At 37.6% G+C, this 15,983-nt stretch overlaps 1 protein-coding gene across 1 annotated transcript in view; it reads right to left on the bottom strand.

Moving 5' to 3' along the window:
* Positions 1-12,129, bottom strand: part of CABCOCO1 (ciliary associated calcium binding coiled-coil 1) — a 93,169-nt gene extending 81,040 nt beyond the window's left edge. The window contains exons 1-2 of the mRNA XM_040976068.1: positions 12,049-12,129; positions 3,955-4,058 (exon numbers count right to left, since the gene is read on the bottom strand). Coding sequence (XP_040832002.1) covers positions 3,955-4,058; positions 12,049-12,129 — 185 coding nt within the window. The remainder of the gene's footprint in view (positions 1-3,954; positions 4,059-12,048) is intronic.
* Between the last annotated feature and the right edge of the window lie 3,854 nt (positions 12,130-15,983).

Raw genomic sequence — 15,983 nt, 5'->3', positions numbered from 1 at the left:
TTTTGGGAATCCCAGAGCCTATGGAACTGTGTCATCAAATGAAATTTTAAAAAAATAGATATGTTTCGGACACTTTTCTTCTTCATGCATTTGTCAGAGGTTTCTTGGTAAACTTAGGAATACTGACTTTGGTGACACTTTTGGAAAACTTTGCTAACTGAAGCTCAGTTTAAATTAGATAATTAGAGAAAACTAGGTTACTTTTTTTTTCTCATCTTCACACCTATTTTTTTGTTGACAAGTACTGGAATAACTGTTTCTGTCTATTATTATTATCCTATTAGCCTTTATTTTAATTTTAAATGAGTCCCAAGATAAACTCCCAGCTTTTTATATCACAATTTCACATTGGCAGTTTTGTTGTTCTAAACGCATGAATGAATTAACTGATTCATCTTTTAACCATTATTATGAGGAAGATAACAGACTTTCTGACTTGTTGTATTTATAAGGGTACCTCAAAAAATTCAAGGACATGATTAAAAGGTAAGTATATTTTGGTGCAAAAGGTTGAAATCCATGCCTACTATTACCATATGCATTTTACATAAAGGTTCCATATGTGCACAAATTTCAAAACTTTCTGCACCAAAGACAAATGCAGCATTTGACTGCATTTTTCTACTAACATTTTTAATGTAATCTCATATTCCGTGATCTTCTTGCCATTATAGCTAAACCATAAAACAGATCTGCCTTTTACTTTGGAATCAGTCTTTTGACCTTTGTGGACCTGTCATTCTATGATTCCTGCTTTCCACACTGCTAAGGGAGAGTCAGGCTTTCCACCTTTGTCCTCACTAGAGTGACTTGCTTTATCCTAGAGATAAGACAATACATGTAGTTTTACTTCACTAAAATATTAAAAAAAACAAGCCTTTATTTTGTGAAAATTGTGTTCTCTGATTAATAATGCCAGACTTATGTCCTAACATATTCTAATTATTTTAATCTACATTTTCTAAGTTTTTTAAAATTATCTTCCACATTACTGACTTGATAGTTGTGTTTTTCACCCTTACTTCTCTCTTTACTTCTAAAAGCTTCTTAATTACGTATTTTTCATCTCTTCCTTACTCTCTTGTATTGTGGAACTGATGTCCTCTTTAATGACCAGATTTTGTGTCATATTTTGTTAATTTCTAACAACTAATTTTCTTTCTAAGTGTACTCTCCATCTGCCATCTGCATGGTATTTCTTTGCAGTTAAATATTTGACCTGCATATTTGCATATATTCTTTGCTTTTAATATCCATTTTTCAGTGCTTAGTTGTGTTTAAAAAAAGGCAACTACTTACGTGCCTTGGAATATTTTGGGGAAATCATTCTGACCTTCACCAACCTTTGCTCTCCTCTGAGCCCCCTCCACCACTCTTCCCAGGCCCATTTGAATTTTCCCCTTTAATTTGAACTACAGGCTAAGTATTTACCATTTCTACCCTTTGTTTAGTCATTTCATTCCAATGAGGATTATGCAAGAAGGCATTTGGAGAAAGACGCTGCTGCAGTTTGAATGCAAAGTTTTTTTTGTTTTTTTAATGGCAACTAGAACAAGGATGGACAGATGAGTGCAGCTGCAGTGTGAGAGAAAGAAGCAAGAAGAAAGCTTCGTTACGTTTTTAGGAGTTTTGCTACATGATAGCTGATGTAACTCCTGTGTCTCAATAAGAATTCCTGTAAAAATAGAGTATTCTTGCATGGTTTTGAAATTTGAGTGCATTCTACTTCTCAAATGTGATGACATGCAGAAATATGCCTTAAGGCAAAAGTTAAACAGCTCATGGAGGCCCGGTTATGGAAAATTTATTAAAAGATGTCCCAGTATTATTTCTGTGTTTATGTAGTTACTTTCAATTTAGTTCCCATCCTTTTAAAAACAGTATTTAGGTTGGATCTGTTAATAAAATCAGGGTCACATTAAAACACTTATGATTGATAGCAGTTGGGAGATCACAAGGAATGTACCCAGACATTTAACTGTGTTTAAAGTGTATTCCAGAAAAATGCTTTAATGTTAATTTAATGTTTCATGTGGTTGGCTGCTTTCATGGAGGCCAGTTTTAATTTTTAAAAGCAGGGAAATGTATTGATTTATGTCATTTGGTGACAGGACAAGTAAATTACATTTCTGTTGTTTGGAAAAGTATATATTTCTTATTTATAATAATGCTATTTTAAAACTCAAAGTGAATCACTGATCACAAATATTTCAGTATTAGTATTACAAATATTAAACAAAGAACCTCCAGAAAACTATTACTCCCAACATAACATTGACATTTATTGAGAAATAACTTTCTAATATTTGGGGTTATTTTATGTGATTTTTATACTAATAAGACAGTCTCAAAATTCCACCTGCTGTAGAAACTAGTTGCCTTTATATTGCTAATGTCTGTATCATGTTTTGTGTAATATGCTTTGTTCTAGACCTAACATCTAAAAATTAAAAATATTCTCAGAATTCAAGTATTTAACAACAAAAGAGACCTAGTAATTAAAAAAAAATCAAAGTTTGACACACAGCACAACACACTGCAATATACACAAATGCAAATGCCATTTGTACGTAATGATACATTTTAGTTAAGGCATCATGCTAAATACATATATAGTACAAATAAGTTATAAAGTGTATCATATACCTGTTACTTGCATTGTATTATTTTGTTTAATACTCAGCACCTGCAATTTTGCATTGTAATAATGTGTAACATTGCGTATGAGCTGGAAGTGGAAAATTGTATTTTAATTAAACATATCTGTTATCAATGCAAGGATTGCATTTTACTTATCAACTTTCACATCAACAGTCAGAATTATTAAAAAAACACTGATTACTACACAATGTTAAAAATGACCAGATGATACTTGTTTCAATATCCACACCTTGGAACACTTGGGAAATGCAGCCAGTAGTACCTGCACAAACGCAGACAGTGGGCAGTGTGGCTCACGGATCATCAATTTATAGCAGAGTGTGCAAGTGCCGGGGTGAAGTGCATCTTGGGAAAGATCTTTCAGAGTTATTTGGCTGCTCATGATAAGCTTTCCCTTCTCAAATTTCTCTTGCAGCCAATACATCTGTCATATTGCCTTTTCAGTAGTAAATTGCCTCTATTCCATAATACTCGTAAGATTTGCCGGTGATAACCACTGATAGAGTAGCATTCTATTTATCCATTATGCCCTGAGGACCGGCTTGCAGAAAGCAGACACGAAGATGTCATGGCGCAGCACTCTGCATCAGCCCCTGCACATGAGGTCCAATTAGGTTTTCATTTTAAAGTGAGATAAGTTTTCAGAAGAGTAATTACTAAAAGCATCCTTTAGAAAACTATGTTGGTTTGTCCGACTATCGTGTTCTACATAAATGACCTGTGGAAATAAGAGGCCTCAAGAGTAATTTGACTTGCACATGTGTTAGAATGATTGTCTAAGCATTCAGTTATATTTGCATTTTTAAGCAATGGATATGCACAGCCTAGCTAGATCTCTGATAAAAATCACAGAAGAACAACAAATATTCATAATTTACAAGAAAATAAAAATTTGTTCACTATCTGTTTCATCAGAAACTATTGCTTACACATTTTAGGAAAGGATGGAGGCCCCACATAAGAAGGTTCTTGTATGTACATTGATAGGTTTATTAAGGAAACGAAGATGAAACAGAAGATAGCATTTGCTAGAAGTTGCTTTTAACAGGAAGTTCCTCTTTTGGTTGGTATCAACAAGCTGATGTGCACTGTATTTCTCCCACAAAGAAGACTTAATCAGTATAAATAGCATAAATTTGAGAACGTTGGTGTTTTCTATTCTTGACCTATCATGCACAACACAATATTAGAAATTATATAAAAAGGCTTAAAGTATGTTATCAATATATCACATTAATCTATAGGTGCAGAGCTATAAATGTTCTATAGTTGACTGTAATATTGAATGCTTACGTTTGAACTCCAACTTCATCCTCATTTAGCAAATCAGTGATCTGAGCAATTGAAAGAAAATCCGGAGACAGTATCTTTTCCTGCTCCTGAACTTCATCATCTCTCTAAAAAAAAAAGTGGCACAGGGTATTTTAGGAAAATGCTTTACATATTAAATACAAAGATTAATGTTTGCTTCTTTAGATTTATTTTTATCTATTTAAAAGGTAAAGGCTGGGTGAGATGGTCTATTGGCTAACTCCTTACTTTGCAAGTGCTACGATCCCACATGGGCACCAGTTTGTGTCCCAGCTGCTCCAGTGGGAAAGCAGTCGAGGATGGCCCAAAGCCTTGGGACCCTGCACCTGGGTAGGAGACCCAGAAGAAGCTCTTAGCTTCAGATAAGCTCAGCTCCAGCCGTTGTGACCATTTGGGGAGTGAACCAGTGGATGGAAGATCTTTCTGTATCTTCTCTTATCTGTATATCTGACTTTCCAATAAAAAAAAACAACATGGTAAGTGAGCCAAGAGCCACATTCAATGTGGCATTTAGTCTAAAAGGAGAAACAAGGGCAGGGACAGGACAAAGAAAATCTACAAAAAGGAGGTCCAGGAGGTCATTCCACGTAAATGGATTAGTAACACTAAGATAATCAAGAGAGAACCTGCTGGGACATTTGGAAATGTCAAGCTGTTCAGAATAGTCACCTCTGATATGACTACAGGAGTAACTGGGAATGCGTTGGGAAGTGGGCATTATAAATACATTGTAGAAGAACTCAGATTTAATGATCCTACATTACTTGCTGAATAGTCACAGAGTGCACAGCATTGTGCAGTCACTTTTGAGAGCACAAGCTGCACAGTTGAGTATGATGCCTCTGCTACACCAATAGAAACAGAGACAGAGACAATGGTAGTTCTGCAAAGGCAAGACGATGGGTTTTCATTTAGTGGTTCAGTTTAAGGTGAACTGCACACAGCAGAGACGCTTTAGAGCTAAATTGGAAAGGCTGGTGCTAGGAAAGTCAAGCTTAAAGATGCTGATTTAGAAACCAACTGCGAGTGTGACAATCTATGAGGCTAGCCAAATACAGAGCATGCAGAGAAGAGCTGTGAATGGAACATGAAAGAGGCCACTAAGAAACTGAAGTAAGAAAACAGTAACTAACCAAAGTCAAGAACTGTGGGGTTTTGAAGCTTAAGCAATCAAATGGCTTTCAATTTAGCAAATAACTTTTGCATCTTCCAGGTGAATGGGTGGCAGTAAACAAGATCAAGGAAATGGTTTGTGAGAGTTGACCACATCATGCCTCACATTTCCCTTACTCTTGTTTCAAGAGCACAAAAACACAAACCCTAATACTTTATTGACTTAATCTCATATTATACTTTTATTTTTAGAAACATGGCTTATAAATAAAACATGCTACATCAATAGCCATGTTTTTGTAATCTAGGATGATTAATTTAACCTAAGTAAGGATATTGCAACTAGTAGGCATTGAGATACCTATAAATTGGATTAAATGCACTCAGTCTTTCTATAAGGTAGTATTTTGTTCTATAATACATAGGTTATATATTCGCTAAGTGGTTTTTGGTTACACACACTTTTATTAGCAGTAAGGTATGATTATTCCTATATTGTCATTTCCATTAGATTGTAAATTCCTCAGGGACAATAATTTAATCTTTTACTTCTTTCTGGAATTCTGAAGATCCTGATGTGTCAACAAAGATTTTTTTAAAGAATGAATTCATCTTCATCACATGGTGACATTTTTTTTAGATGGTGAATCATGATGAAAGAAGAACTGAAAGAAGATTGGGAATCTCACAGTGGTTTGACTACTGATTAATTTTATGACTTAAGGCAAGTCATTTGAACCTAAATTTGGATTCATATTAAAATCATTTTATATGTTTTAATACATATAAGTTCACTGTCATTATTAATAATGAATAAAGATATACATGAAAAGTGAATTACAAAGACATTCACATCAATTTATTTGGTCTGAAAAATCTCTGGACAGGGAAAAGTAGGTCACACAAAAATTATAGAAGAGAGAATCCAATTATCAACCTCCTGGATAAGAATTAATTCTAGTTAACATGCCTAATATTAGTGCCTCATTTTTTACCTAGGTGTGGCAAACTTTAGAGACTCATCTAAGTGGGTTTTGTTGTATTTTATATTGTATCACTGGATTCATTTTTAACTAGACCTTTTTGTGATTTTGCTGCTGTGCATTAGAAAGAATACTAGGTGGCTAAAAATCTTTACTCTTTCAAACACATATATTCTGGATTTATAAAAAGAGCAATAGAAAATTCATCAGTGAAATGAAAAAGTGGATGTGTAATTATGGCTTTCTGTGTAAAATTACATCTCCAACCAGGAAAATATGTAAGCTGAACTACACTGCAAATTCATTTTATTCTACCACCTGCTGGATTTAAGCAGCTATTCCAAGAGCAACACATTGTAAACCTGGTATTATTTATTAGATAACCTTACCTTTAATTTTCTCCCCTCCAAAGCCACATAAACTTCCACATTTATCCAAAGGACCTTCAGAAAGATCATGGAAAATGTGCATCATCTTTTAACTTCATTTTTACACAAATCTTTAAAGTAACCCACGATATTTCCTCTTTCTGGAATGCTAGATTCCAAAGGCAACTTTGTACCTACAGTGTCTTACACAAAAATGATTCTTCATAGATACTTGTTTGAAAAATAACAGATTTCACCAAAGATTAAAATGAGCAATTTCCTAATTACAGAGACATTCAGTCTGGTCTGGTTTAGAAATTCTAGAGTTAGAAGGGCTTTCATCAAACCTGCGAAGACATTAATTAAGGAGCAGTAATGCTGATCCTGGCTTCATTTAAATTTTTTACCATTCATGGACTTTTTAAAATTAATGTTATGGTATTGTATTAAAGCGTGTTTTGCCTGGATTACTGAGGTTTTAGAGATTCCCCCTAAACTTTGTGTCCAAAGTGACTGCCTCACCCAGCTCATCATAATTTTTTTATAGATCAATTAAGAAAATAGAAACAAAATAAATCAATGGAAGAATAGTAAGAAAGAAGTTGCTAAGTAAACTTTGGCTGATATGATTAAAGAAAGAAAATAAGCATATGACATGTTAAGTGTAAATGTATTTTAAAATTCTAAAGAAATCAATGATTTCCCAGGAAAATGTAAGTTATCAAAACGGAGGAACCAAACTTCACCAAAATGAACTCAACTAGAACCTTACCTTTCACAAATCCAATATGCCCCAATGAAATTCTACCTAATAAACACCACAAAAATTCTCTGCCTAATAATTACTATAGAGTTCATTAAAAAAAGAATTTATTTATTTTACTTTAAAAAACTACAGAAAAGGGGCGACACAGAGAGAGAAAGTTCTTCCACCCACTGGTTCACTCCCTATATGGCTGCTATGGGCAAAGCTGGGCTAATCTGAAACTAGGAGCTTAGCATTTCCTTCAGGTCTCCCACATGAGTCTAGGGGTCCAAGCACTTAGGCCATCCTTTGCTGCTTGCCAAGGCTTAGGAGGGAGCAGGCACACAAATGGAGCAGCTGGGACATGACCCAGTGACTGTGTTGGACGCTAGCGCCACATCAGTGGATGAGCTTGCTACGCCACTGTGCTCACCCACCTAATCTACACACAAATTCCTAAACTAGCCAAATTTACCACTAATGACTAATAAATTCGGGTGCAAATTTGTAATTAAAACTTATCTTGGAAAACTGAATTCAGCAAGGTACTAAAAGAATAATAAGCTTATGACTAATAAGATTAATTTGAGAGATCCAAAGCTGGATCATCATTAACAGCTACAACAGATTTTTTGCCAAATCTAAGTATACAGATCATGATGATATAAATAGATAATAAACAAGCACTTTGTGAATCCAGCCATAAAACTCTCTGTGAAATACAAATGGAAAATATGTTAAACATTGGGAAGAAACAGTACTTGCCAAAATTAACAGCAAACATCATAATGAAAGGTAAAATATTAAAGTCATTCTTACGAAAACCAGGAACTTAAAGGGATTACGTCTAGTAATGCTGGTGTAATTCAGTCCACCACAGAGGTTCTAACTAACAGAGCAACAAAATTAAATATTTGACTTACATATTAAAAATGAGGAAATAAAAAACCTGTATTTAAAGCTTACCTAAGAAACCTGAGAGAGTACTAACACTGGTTGAGTTAATAATAAAAAGGTTGGTAAGATGATTTTATGAGTACAACATATATGTAAAGGCCAATTACTGAGCCTGGCATTATGATAGAGACGGAGCTGTGGCCTGTGACATCTGCCCTCCATACGGGCATTGGTTGAGTCTCCATTGCTGCACTTCTAATCTTGCTCCTTGCTAACGCACCTGAGAGAGCAGCAGAGGCTGGCCCCAGTCCTTGAGACCCAGGGGAAGCTCTGGCTTTGGCCATTGTGACCACCGAAGGAATGAACAAACAGATAGATCTCGCTCCCTCTCTTTGTTTCTCTTTCTCTGGAACTTTGCCTTTCAAACAAATAAATACACTTTTTTGGTAAGGGGGGAGGAAAGGTAATTGTTTTTCTTTAACTATAATATTAATTAGAAATGAAAATGTGAAAACTGATTTGGTTATAGACAACAGGAAATGTATGAGATCTATATAAAGAAATCACAAGGCTTCACGATGTTTTAAAAATAAAACTTGACAAAAGAGATTTGTATGAATTCTTCAAATTTCAAAAGTAAATCAGATTTGCTTTTTTTGAAAATTATCAGATCAGCATTTCGAATTAATTCCACCTTGATTAAGATTTTAGGTAAATAAAACTTTAAATATTAGCCAAAGATTGAAGATGATTTGTGCTGTATTACTTGAGAGACAGTACAAAAGATGGAGGAAGGCACAGATTTTAATAACAAGGCAGCCATAAAACCAGTGGTGAGAAGCAGGACAAGCCCACATATTTGTTACTGCCATGACCACAGCTAGTATTTGCCAGGGGTTATCAGTGTTTGCTCAGTTCTACGACTGAGTGCTAACCTTCTGAGATGTATTAGCACAGTCTTCTCAAACATATTTTAACAGACTCTCCTCTGCATCGACCCACCGTCTGCAGGCTGACTGCACTAGGTAGTCACCATGTGCTCATTCACACCAATAAAGAATAATTTCAACAGATATTCCTTGAATGACATTGAAATTGCAGAAACCTAATCATTTTGTTCCTGAGCCCAAGTTTTCTCTCGAATCAGCCAGTGGTGGAGTAGGGGCAGCTTCCTAAGCTCCAAAGGCACCAGTTATTCCACAGAAAATTATCTGCCGCCTGCAGGATACATCGGCTATCTCTGTACCAAGTAACACGAGCTTTCTACTCGAGATGATCTAAATGTGCTCTTGAGTTGAATGAGCAAATGTCAAATATTAAAAGATGTAGGGACAATTTAAGTGGTACCATTCAGAAGAAATAATTGGGAAATAATCGTTCACAATTTCCATTAAGACTAATGTGAACTGAAGTATATTTTAAAATTTGTTATTTATTTACCTTTTATTTCAAAGACAAAGGAGAGAGAAGAGACAGTTCTGTTTTTCTCTTCAGTTCATTCCCTAAGCGCCCACAATGGCTAGACCAGCTTAGGCCATAGTTAGGAGCCTGGAATTTAACCTGTATCTTTCACCTGAACAGCAAAGACTCAAGTAACGAAGCCTTCATTTGCTTTCTGCGGGAGGTGTATTAGCAGGAAATTGATCAGAATGTAAACAGTGGGACTTGAATTAGGCACTCAAACACGCTACTTTAAGTGATGTTATTTCCCAATTAAGGTTGAGTATACTAAGAAGGCTAATATCTGAACCACCAATCAAAAGAAGGTTGATTATTGAATTTAAGCATCACTTTCACATTCTATTCATCTATAAATCTACAGATAATAAATGTTTTTAGATTTGTGTCCTTCTCTCTGTTCTTCAGCGTTCATACAAATGTCTTCTGTAAGTTGGCTTTAACTTTTAAAGGAAGACATTTAGTCCAATATTACAAAAGACTCTAGAAGACTGAATTCATAGCTGGCAAGCCGAGCTAATGCAATGTCACAGAGAAAATTATTTCTCTGGGGCTGCATCTCCTTTCTACTTATTCACAGTGTCTCAAGAATAGATGTTAGTCTATGATAACTACCTTTCCTGGCATACATCAGACCACCCATGATTATAATTACGGCAGTTATCATAATTTATTGAGTGCCTACTATATGACTGGGGGGGGGGTAATTGTTTTTGGCCTAGATGTTGGCCACAAGCAACAAATAGGAAACCTCTGACTACTGGAAGCCTATGCTTTGTTTCTGATAGACTTGGCAAGAAAAGAAATATTTCAATACTGCTTGGCTCAGCTGCCTAGTGGTCTACTGGCTAAGTCAATTTGGGAACAGAGTTTATTAGAATTGACCCCATAAAGGACTAGGTCCCAGGAGATCGACTTTGCAAAGAAATGAATCCGAGAAAAAGCATTCAGTATCTAACGGAAAAGCTGCAGCCTTGAGGACGACAAGGAAGGGTCTTGCTATCTCTCCCTTCAAATGTTTGAAATCCCCAGTCAGCACAAATGGGTGGCAGATGGGACTCATCATTATCATAAGTAGCAGAGCTCTATGGAGCAACTGTCTTCTCCACGGATTATAGGAAGTTGACTTTCACAAGGATCGAAAACAGAGTTTTAACCACACAACATTATCAATATATTATCCCCAGCAAACAGGCACTGAAAAATGAGTCTGAGTGTCAACTGAATTTCTCCATTTTATTAAATGAAATTCAGGATACTGAGAAAATTTTGAAATTGTGTGTCATAGAAGATAGCAAGCATATAAGCTGACAGTCCCGATGGCGGATCAGTACCTGTTGTCTACAGCCAGCCCATTTGCTGGATTCACCCAAAGTAAAAAGTGATGCTTTTGTGAACAAGAGACTTCGTACCTGTTTAAACCCACCCACCCACACACATATATATATTTATATACATAGATTGCTTTTTGCTTTTTAAACAAATGTTCATTTCAAAAGGCTCAGTGAGAGTCTCCAAGCCTTAGTGGCCTGCACATAGCTGAGGGGGGTAGCTGTACTACTGGTCTATCATTGAGCCAGGTGCAGAACTATTGGATCCGTGAGTTTCTTCATTTATAAAATTGAAGTGAATACATACTTTTGCACACAGAATTCAGCTTAGACTGACTAATAAGAGAGTCAAGCAAAGCAGTGTTAATTAAAGCATTACTTACCTTTAGAGCTATAAACAAAGCTTTTTAGGAACTGTTTGATAGATTCAGTGGTAACAATCTAAACATTTGTTTCCTAATATCTAGCATGCAGATGTTCTCTTTATTAAAAAGATCTGGATATTAAGCTTATAAGTAAGGTCACCTAAAACCCATTTATCATTTAAAGTTGGTTTTGGGAGGCAGCTACAGAGAACACATCTTTACTTGGAGATTATTCAGGAGATTACTTGGGTCTAAGGAGGTTAAACGACTTATCAACTTAAACATAAGACCGGTTTTTGTGGCTTCGTCTTGTCTTCTATCAATGTATTGTCTGTTTAGAGAAAATGATACACTAACAGGAACACAGCCAGCCTCCCAACATTAATCAATCCATCAGCAAGGAGCTACTGGCATTCCACGGCAACTCCCATCTGTGATCTTTACAGAATTACCAGCGATTCCCAAACAGGGGCCGGTGTCCATTTTAAAGTCTGAGAACATTTAATTTTTAATTTTTTTTTTCATTTGGGTAAAAGCATGTGCTGTTCTTTGAACACAGAATTGTTGGGGGGAGAGAACTAATACTATTTACAATCTCAAGGCACAAGGTACGCCTTAGCTGGCCAGGGTGGTAGATGGCCCCAGCGGCGGATCTCAGGGTGGACTTCCACGCTGCCCCGGCTCCCAACCAGCGGCCCACGCAGGCAGTGCACCTGCCGGTCCCGCCTGGGGACTCCGCCGCGGATCCCGCGGGAAGCGCGTGCGGGAGCTCGGACGTCTTGGGACCCACACAGTGATAGCAAAGGGGCGGCGTACCTCCGACTCGGGCGATGTTCCCGCTGGGGTCACCCCCAAGGGGGTCAACCCCCCAGGAGTCAACCCCGTCGACGTCGCCATGTTGTCGCCAAAGGGAAGCGGCTCCAGGTCGCCTAGGCAACCGGGGTGGGGCCAGCGTCCCAGGGCAGGGGAACGGATGCCACTGGAAAGCAGCTGTGGGGCCCTTGAGTCTCGGCCTTACTCCGGGGAAGTGGCTGGGGATCAGGCAGTGGGAGCTGGGGGCCTGGAGGGAGTGGGGTGGAGGCTGTGGTGACAGACTTGAGCCTCTTAAAACGTGTGAAAAGTGTGTGTATGTGTATTGGGGAGGAGGATGGTGAGAGTTAAATGACAGCAATTTATGTGTGGTGTCAAGTCAAAACCCGGCATTTGGCTCTCCCACCTGGGTAACAGAAACTCCGTGCCATCAGGCCCTGCTCCCCCCGCCCCCGGGTCCACATGAGCAGGAAGTAGGAGTCAGATCCTGAAGCCACCAGCAAGCATGTCCTGCTCCTTACCTAATACTAGCCATTTCAAAACCAGTATACCTGCAAGTGTCCAGCGCTAGCTGACTGCAAGTACTCAGTAAATTGAGAAGCATTGAACCAGCACATTGGTTACAGATTGATACCTGATGCTAAGCAATTCTAGTAATTTTTAAGATCTTAACGATTGTCACCTACTGAACAGCGTGGCAATAATAAAGTTTTAAGTCTGAGGGTACCACAAATGAGGTAGAAATAGGAATCCAGACTGCATGCCTGGGGGCTGTGGTACCCGTCAGTGCTGCTCTAACTACTTTTGCTATGTTTGATCATTGCCATAAGGAAATCATTCAAGATTGAGTATGTTTTGTGTAAGAAGCGTAATCTTGACATTTCTGGAAGATCACTGCCAGCATTGTGAATGAAATCTACCTGCCATGCAATTAACGCCTGTAAAGAGCTTGCTACGCAGGATGCTTACTGTCAGAATCACACATGACTTAAGCGGTTTAGGTTCCCAGTCTGGAAAGTCAGGTAACAATATTGTCTTCAAAGCATCACTCTGAGAATGTAACAGGTTAATGTATCTGGAAATCTCTAGAATAATCCAGACACCTCATAGTGTAACTGTTAGATATTGTTAGTTTTTATTATTATGGTGTGTCTTCTGACTCCCATCAATTCTGTACATAGCTGGAAGGATAATATTGTATCACATAATCACAAACCTGCCTTTTATGTGCATCTATTTTCTTTTAGACAAAATCTTAATCTTAGTTTTCTATGACCCCATTGATTGTGCCTTTCTTTCCAAATGACTCATAATGCAAATTAGGCATCTGGTTTGTGCCATCCACCTCTGTTTATAAGTTATCTCCAGTCTTGTGTATGTATGATGTATCTTTTCCAGTAGCCTTCCCACTTGATGCAGCATTCTTGATGTTTTCATTGGCAAAGGGCCTAGTTCAGTTCTCAGGATAAAGCATGTTTATGACTTCCAACTCCATTTTACAAGGACTACACTAGAACTTTTCCAATCAGTGACAACATGGTCAATTTTCAGTGATTGCTAGAGCTAACACTGAACCCAGTACCTTACAAATGTGTCACAATACATCATGCTTTGTTCTTACCTCTATCCAGGAAACAAAATAACCAGGTACCTTCCGAGAAGCAAGACTGCTTCACAAGCTGACAATTTATTGTTTGGTAAAGCATTCATGTATTTATTTCTTTAAATTGTAGTTCCAGTTTCCTCAAAGACCTAATTTGTTTTGGGGGAGGTTTTAATTGTTCTACCATCTCTTTGATAGTTTTTAGGTTTCTTGGACTCCTCAGTTTTTAGACCCCCGAACGAGATGGAGCAGCCCCATTAAGGATGAAATCAATCCTCACAAGAATAAGAATGTTACCCTGGGGAGCAAGACGTTGTTCTGTACAAATTCCAATTTTACTTCAACATATCTAATGTTGTAATGCATTGTAATGCATTAGAGAAGTCCGTTTTGAGGAGGTAATTTAATTTTATGGGGCACGAAGTTTTTGCTCAGTAAAGAGTGGAGTTGAAAACCTATTAGCCCAAAGGTTACTTTTAATTTCCGTAGGTTGAAGCTCATTTTAGACTGCTACTTCTTTTACAGGGAGTTGGCAAGGAAGGAAACAAACTTGCGGAAAGGTCAGTTTAGTATTCCTTCTCAGACTTCTTTTGAAGAGAAAAGCTTCCAACTAAAGCCTGGAAAATCTACTTTTATTATTTTAGTTTATTGTGTTAGATCTGAAAGAGAAAAGAATATGGAGCTTGAAGTTTACAGTTTCCAAAAAACACCTCTGGCTTGGCCCCTATCCCAATAACAGGTGGAATTGCTTGATATTTTTATTACTTGATGAATCAGATTGACCCTGTTCTAATGAAAGTACTCTAACAGCTATGACACTGTAGACAGAACATTTTACCAATGGAATGAGCTTTTCCTGAAGAGGGGCATGTGTTAGCTTTACCGATTCAATTACTGCATGGATGTTTAAAACAATATGGACTTTTAAAGACCAGAGAAAAACACAGGACAGGGCTAGATGATTTAAGAAATTTTTGTTTGAGAGAAGAAAGAGATTGAGAGAGGGTGAATGAGAGTGAGAGAGGGGAATGGTTAGAGCTGCTGTTTCCTGTTACACTCCCCAAAAGGGCACATTTCAAGGCTGTGGCAATGAGCCAAGCCAAACTGAAACCATCACTGCTGCCTATCAAGATCTGCAGTAAAAGGACGTTTGAGTCAGGGGCTGGGGCCAGAGTCAGACCCAAGTATGCCAGCGCAGCAAATAGGCAATGAACAGCAAATGGCTGAACACCCACCCCCAGGAAAGGGCTAACCAATGTCACGAAGGATATCGGTGACCTGGAGTGACAACACACGGCCAATAGCACGGAAAGGAAGAGCCGGCCTCACGTGGGGATCACACTTGTGGATTCTGTTCTTCATCGCTCCTTTGCCACTGGCTCATTTTAAGTATACATGAGAGTCTTCAACAATACAATGTCCCCAATGAGATGAATGACATGTTAGCAGTTTAAACACCGATCTTTGAGGTCTGAAATCCTGTACTGATATCTATGTCTTCTTATGATCACACTAGAATATCAATTGGTTCTTTTAATGGTAGTGAGAGGCCACATAACCATGGAAGTGTGATTTAGCACATTGTATGGTACCATTCAAATATATTAGTGTTTTTGGATGTGAGAAGAAAAAATATGTGCATGTATTTGTATTTATAATTTGTAATTGCCTTCGTTTGTGGCTATAGATTTAATTTTTAGCAAACAAATTATTCCCGTAATTAACTAATTGTTAAAAACATTTAACCTTTTCTTTAGCTTTACCTAATCCTCAAATCAAGTCTCATTCCAATCAAGTGCCTTAATCTGTTCCCGTCACACACAAGAACATTGTAAAGTGTTACTTCAGCCACACATTTAGGCCTTGCTATAATAAACCTACTATGATAGTGTAAACACATTCTCAGAGTGACTGTTATTGGGCCTCAGGTAAGGATTTGCAATACACAATAACATTATTCACACTGTTTATGTAATTTTCTTGACTCTTTCATTTTGGATTCATTTGTTAGCTCCGTTTTCTGCAGCATTCCCTTTACAGTGGATCCTCTGGTTCTTTCAAAGGAAGAATCCTTTTGATAAGCCATGAAACACTATCTTTTTCTAATCCAGAGATCTTCCTAAGTTAAATATGCAACTTTTTGGTCAACTTATTGAAAAGGTAGTCCTACTCAACACCTCTCTTTGTTGTTCTCAAGCTGGTCTCGGAGGATTTGTTACTGGTTCCTGCTTTCCTGGGTAGATGGAATCCTCTGTCCATCATATCTATTTTCTGCCCCTCTCTATTTGACCTTGTTCCTTGGAAGGCCATGTTCTCCAAACTCCATCAGCTGCATCTG

The sequence above is a fragment of the Ochotona curzoniae genome, unplaced genomic scaffold (genome assembly GCF_017591425.1).
Source record: "Ochotona curzoniae isolate NIBS_2020 unplaced genomic scaffold, NIBS_Ocur_1.0 contig_2692, whole genome shotgun sequence".
NCBI lineage: Eukaryota > Metazoa > Chordata > Mammalia > Lagomorpha > Ochotonidae > Ochotona > Ochotona curzoniae.
This window is presented reverse-complemented; position numbering and strand designations above follow the sequence as displayed.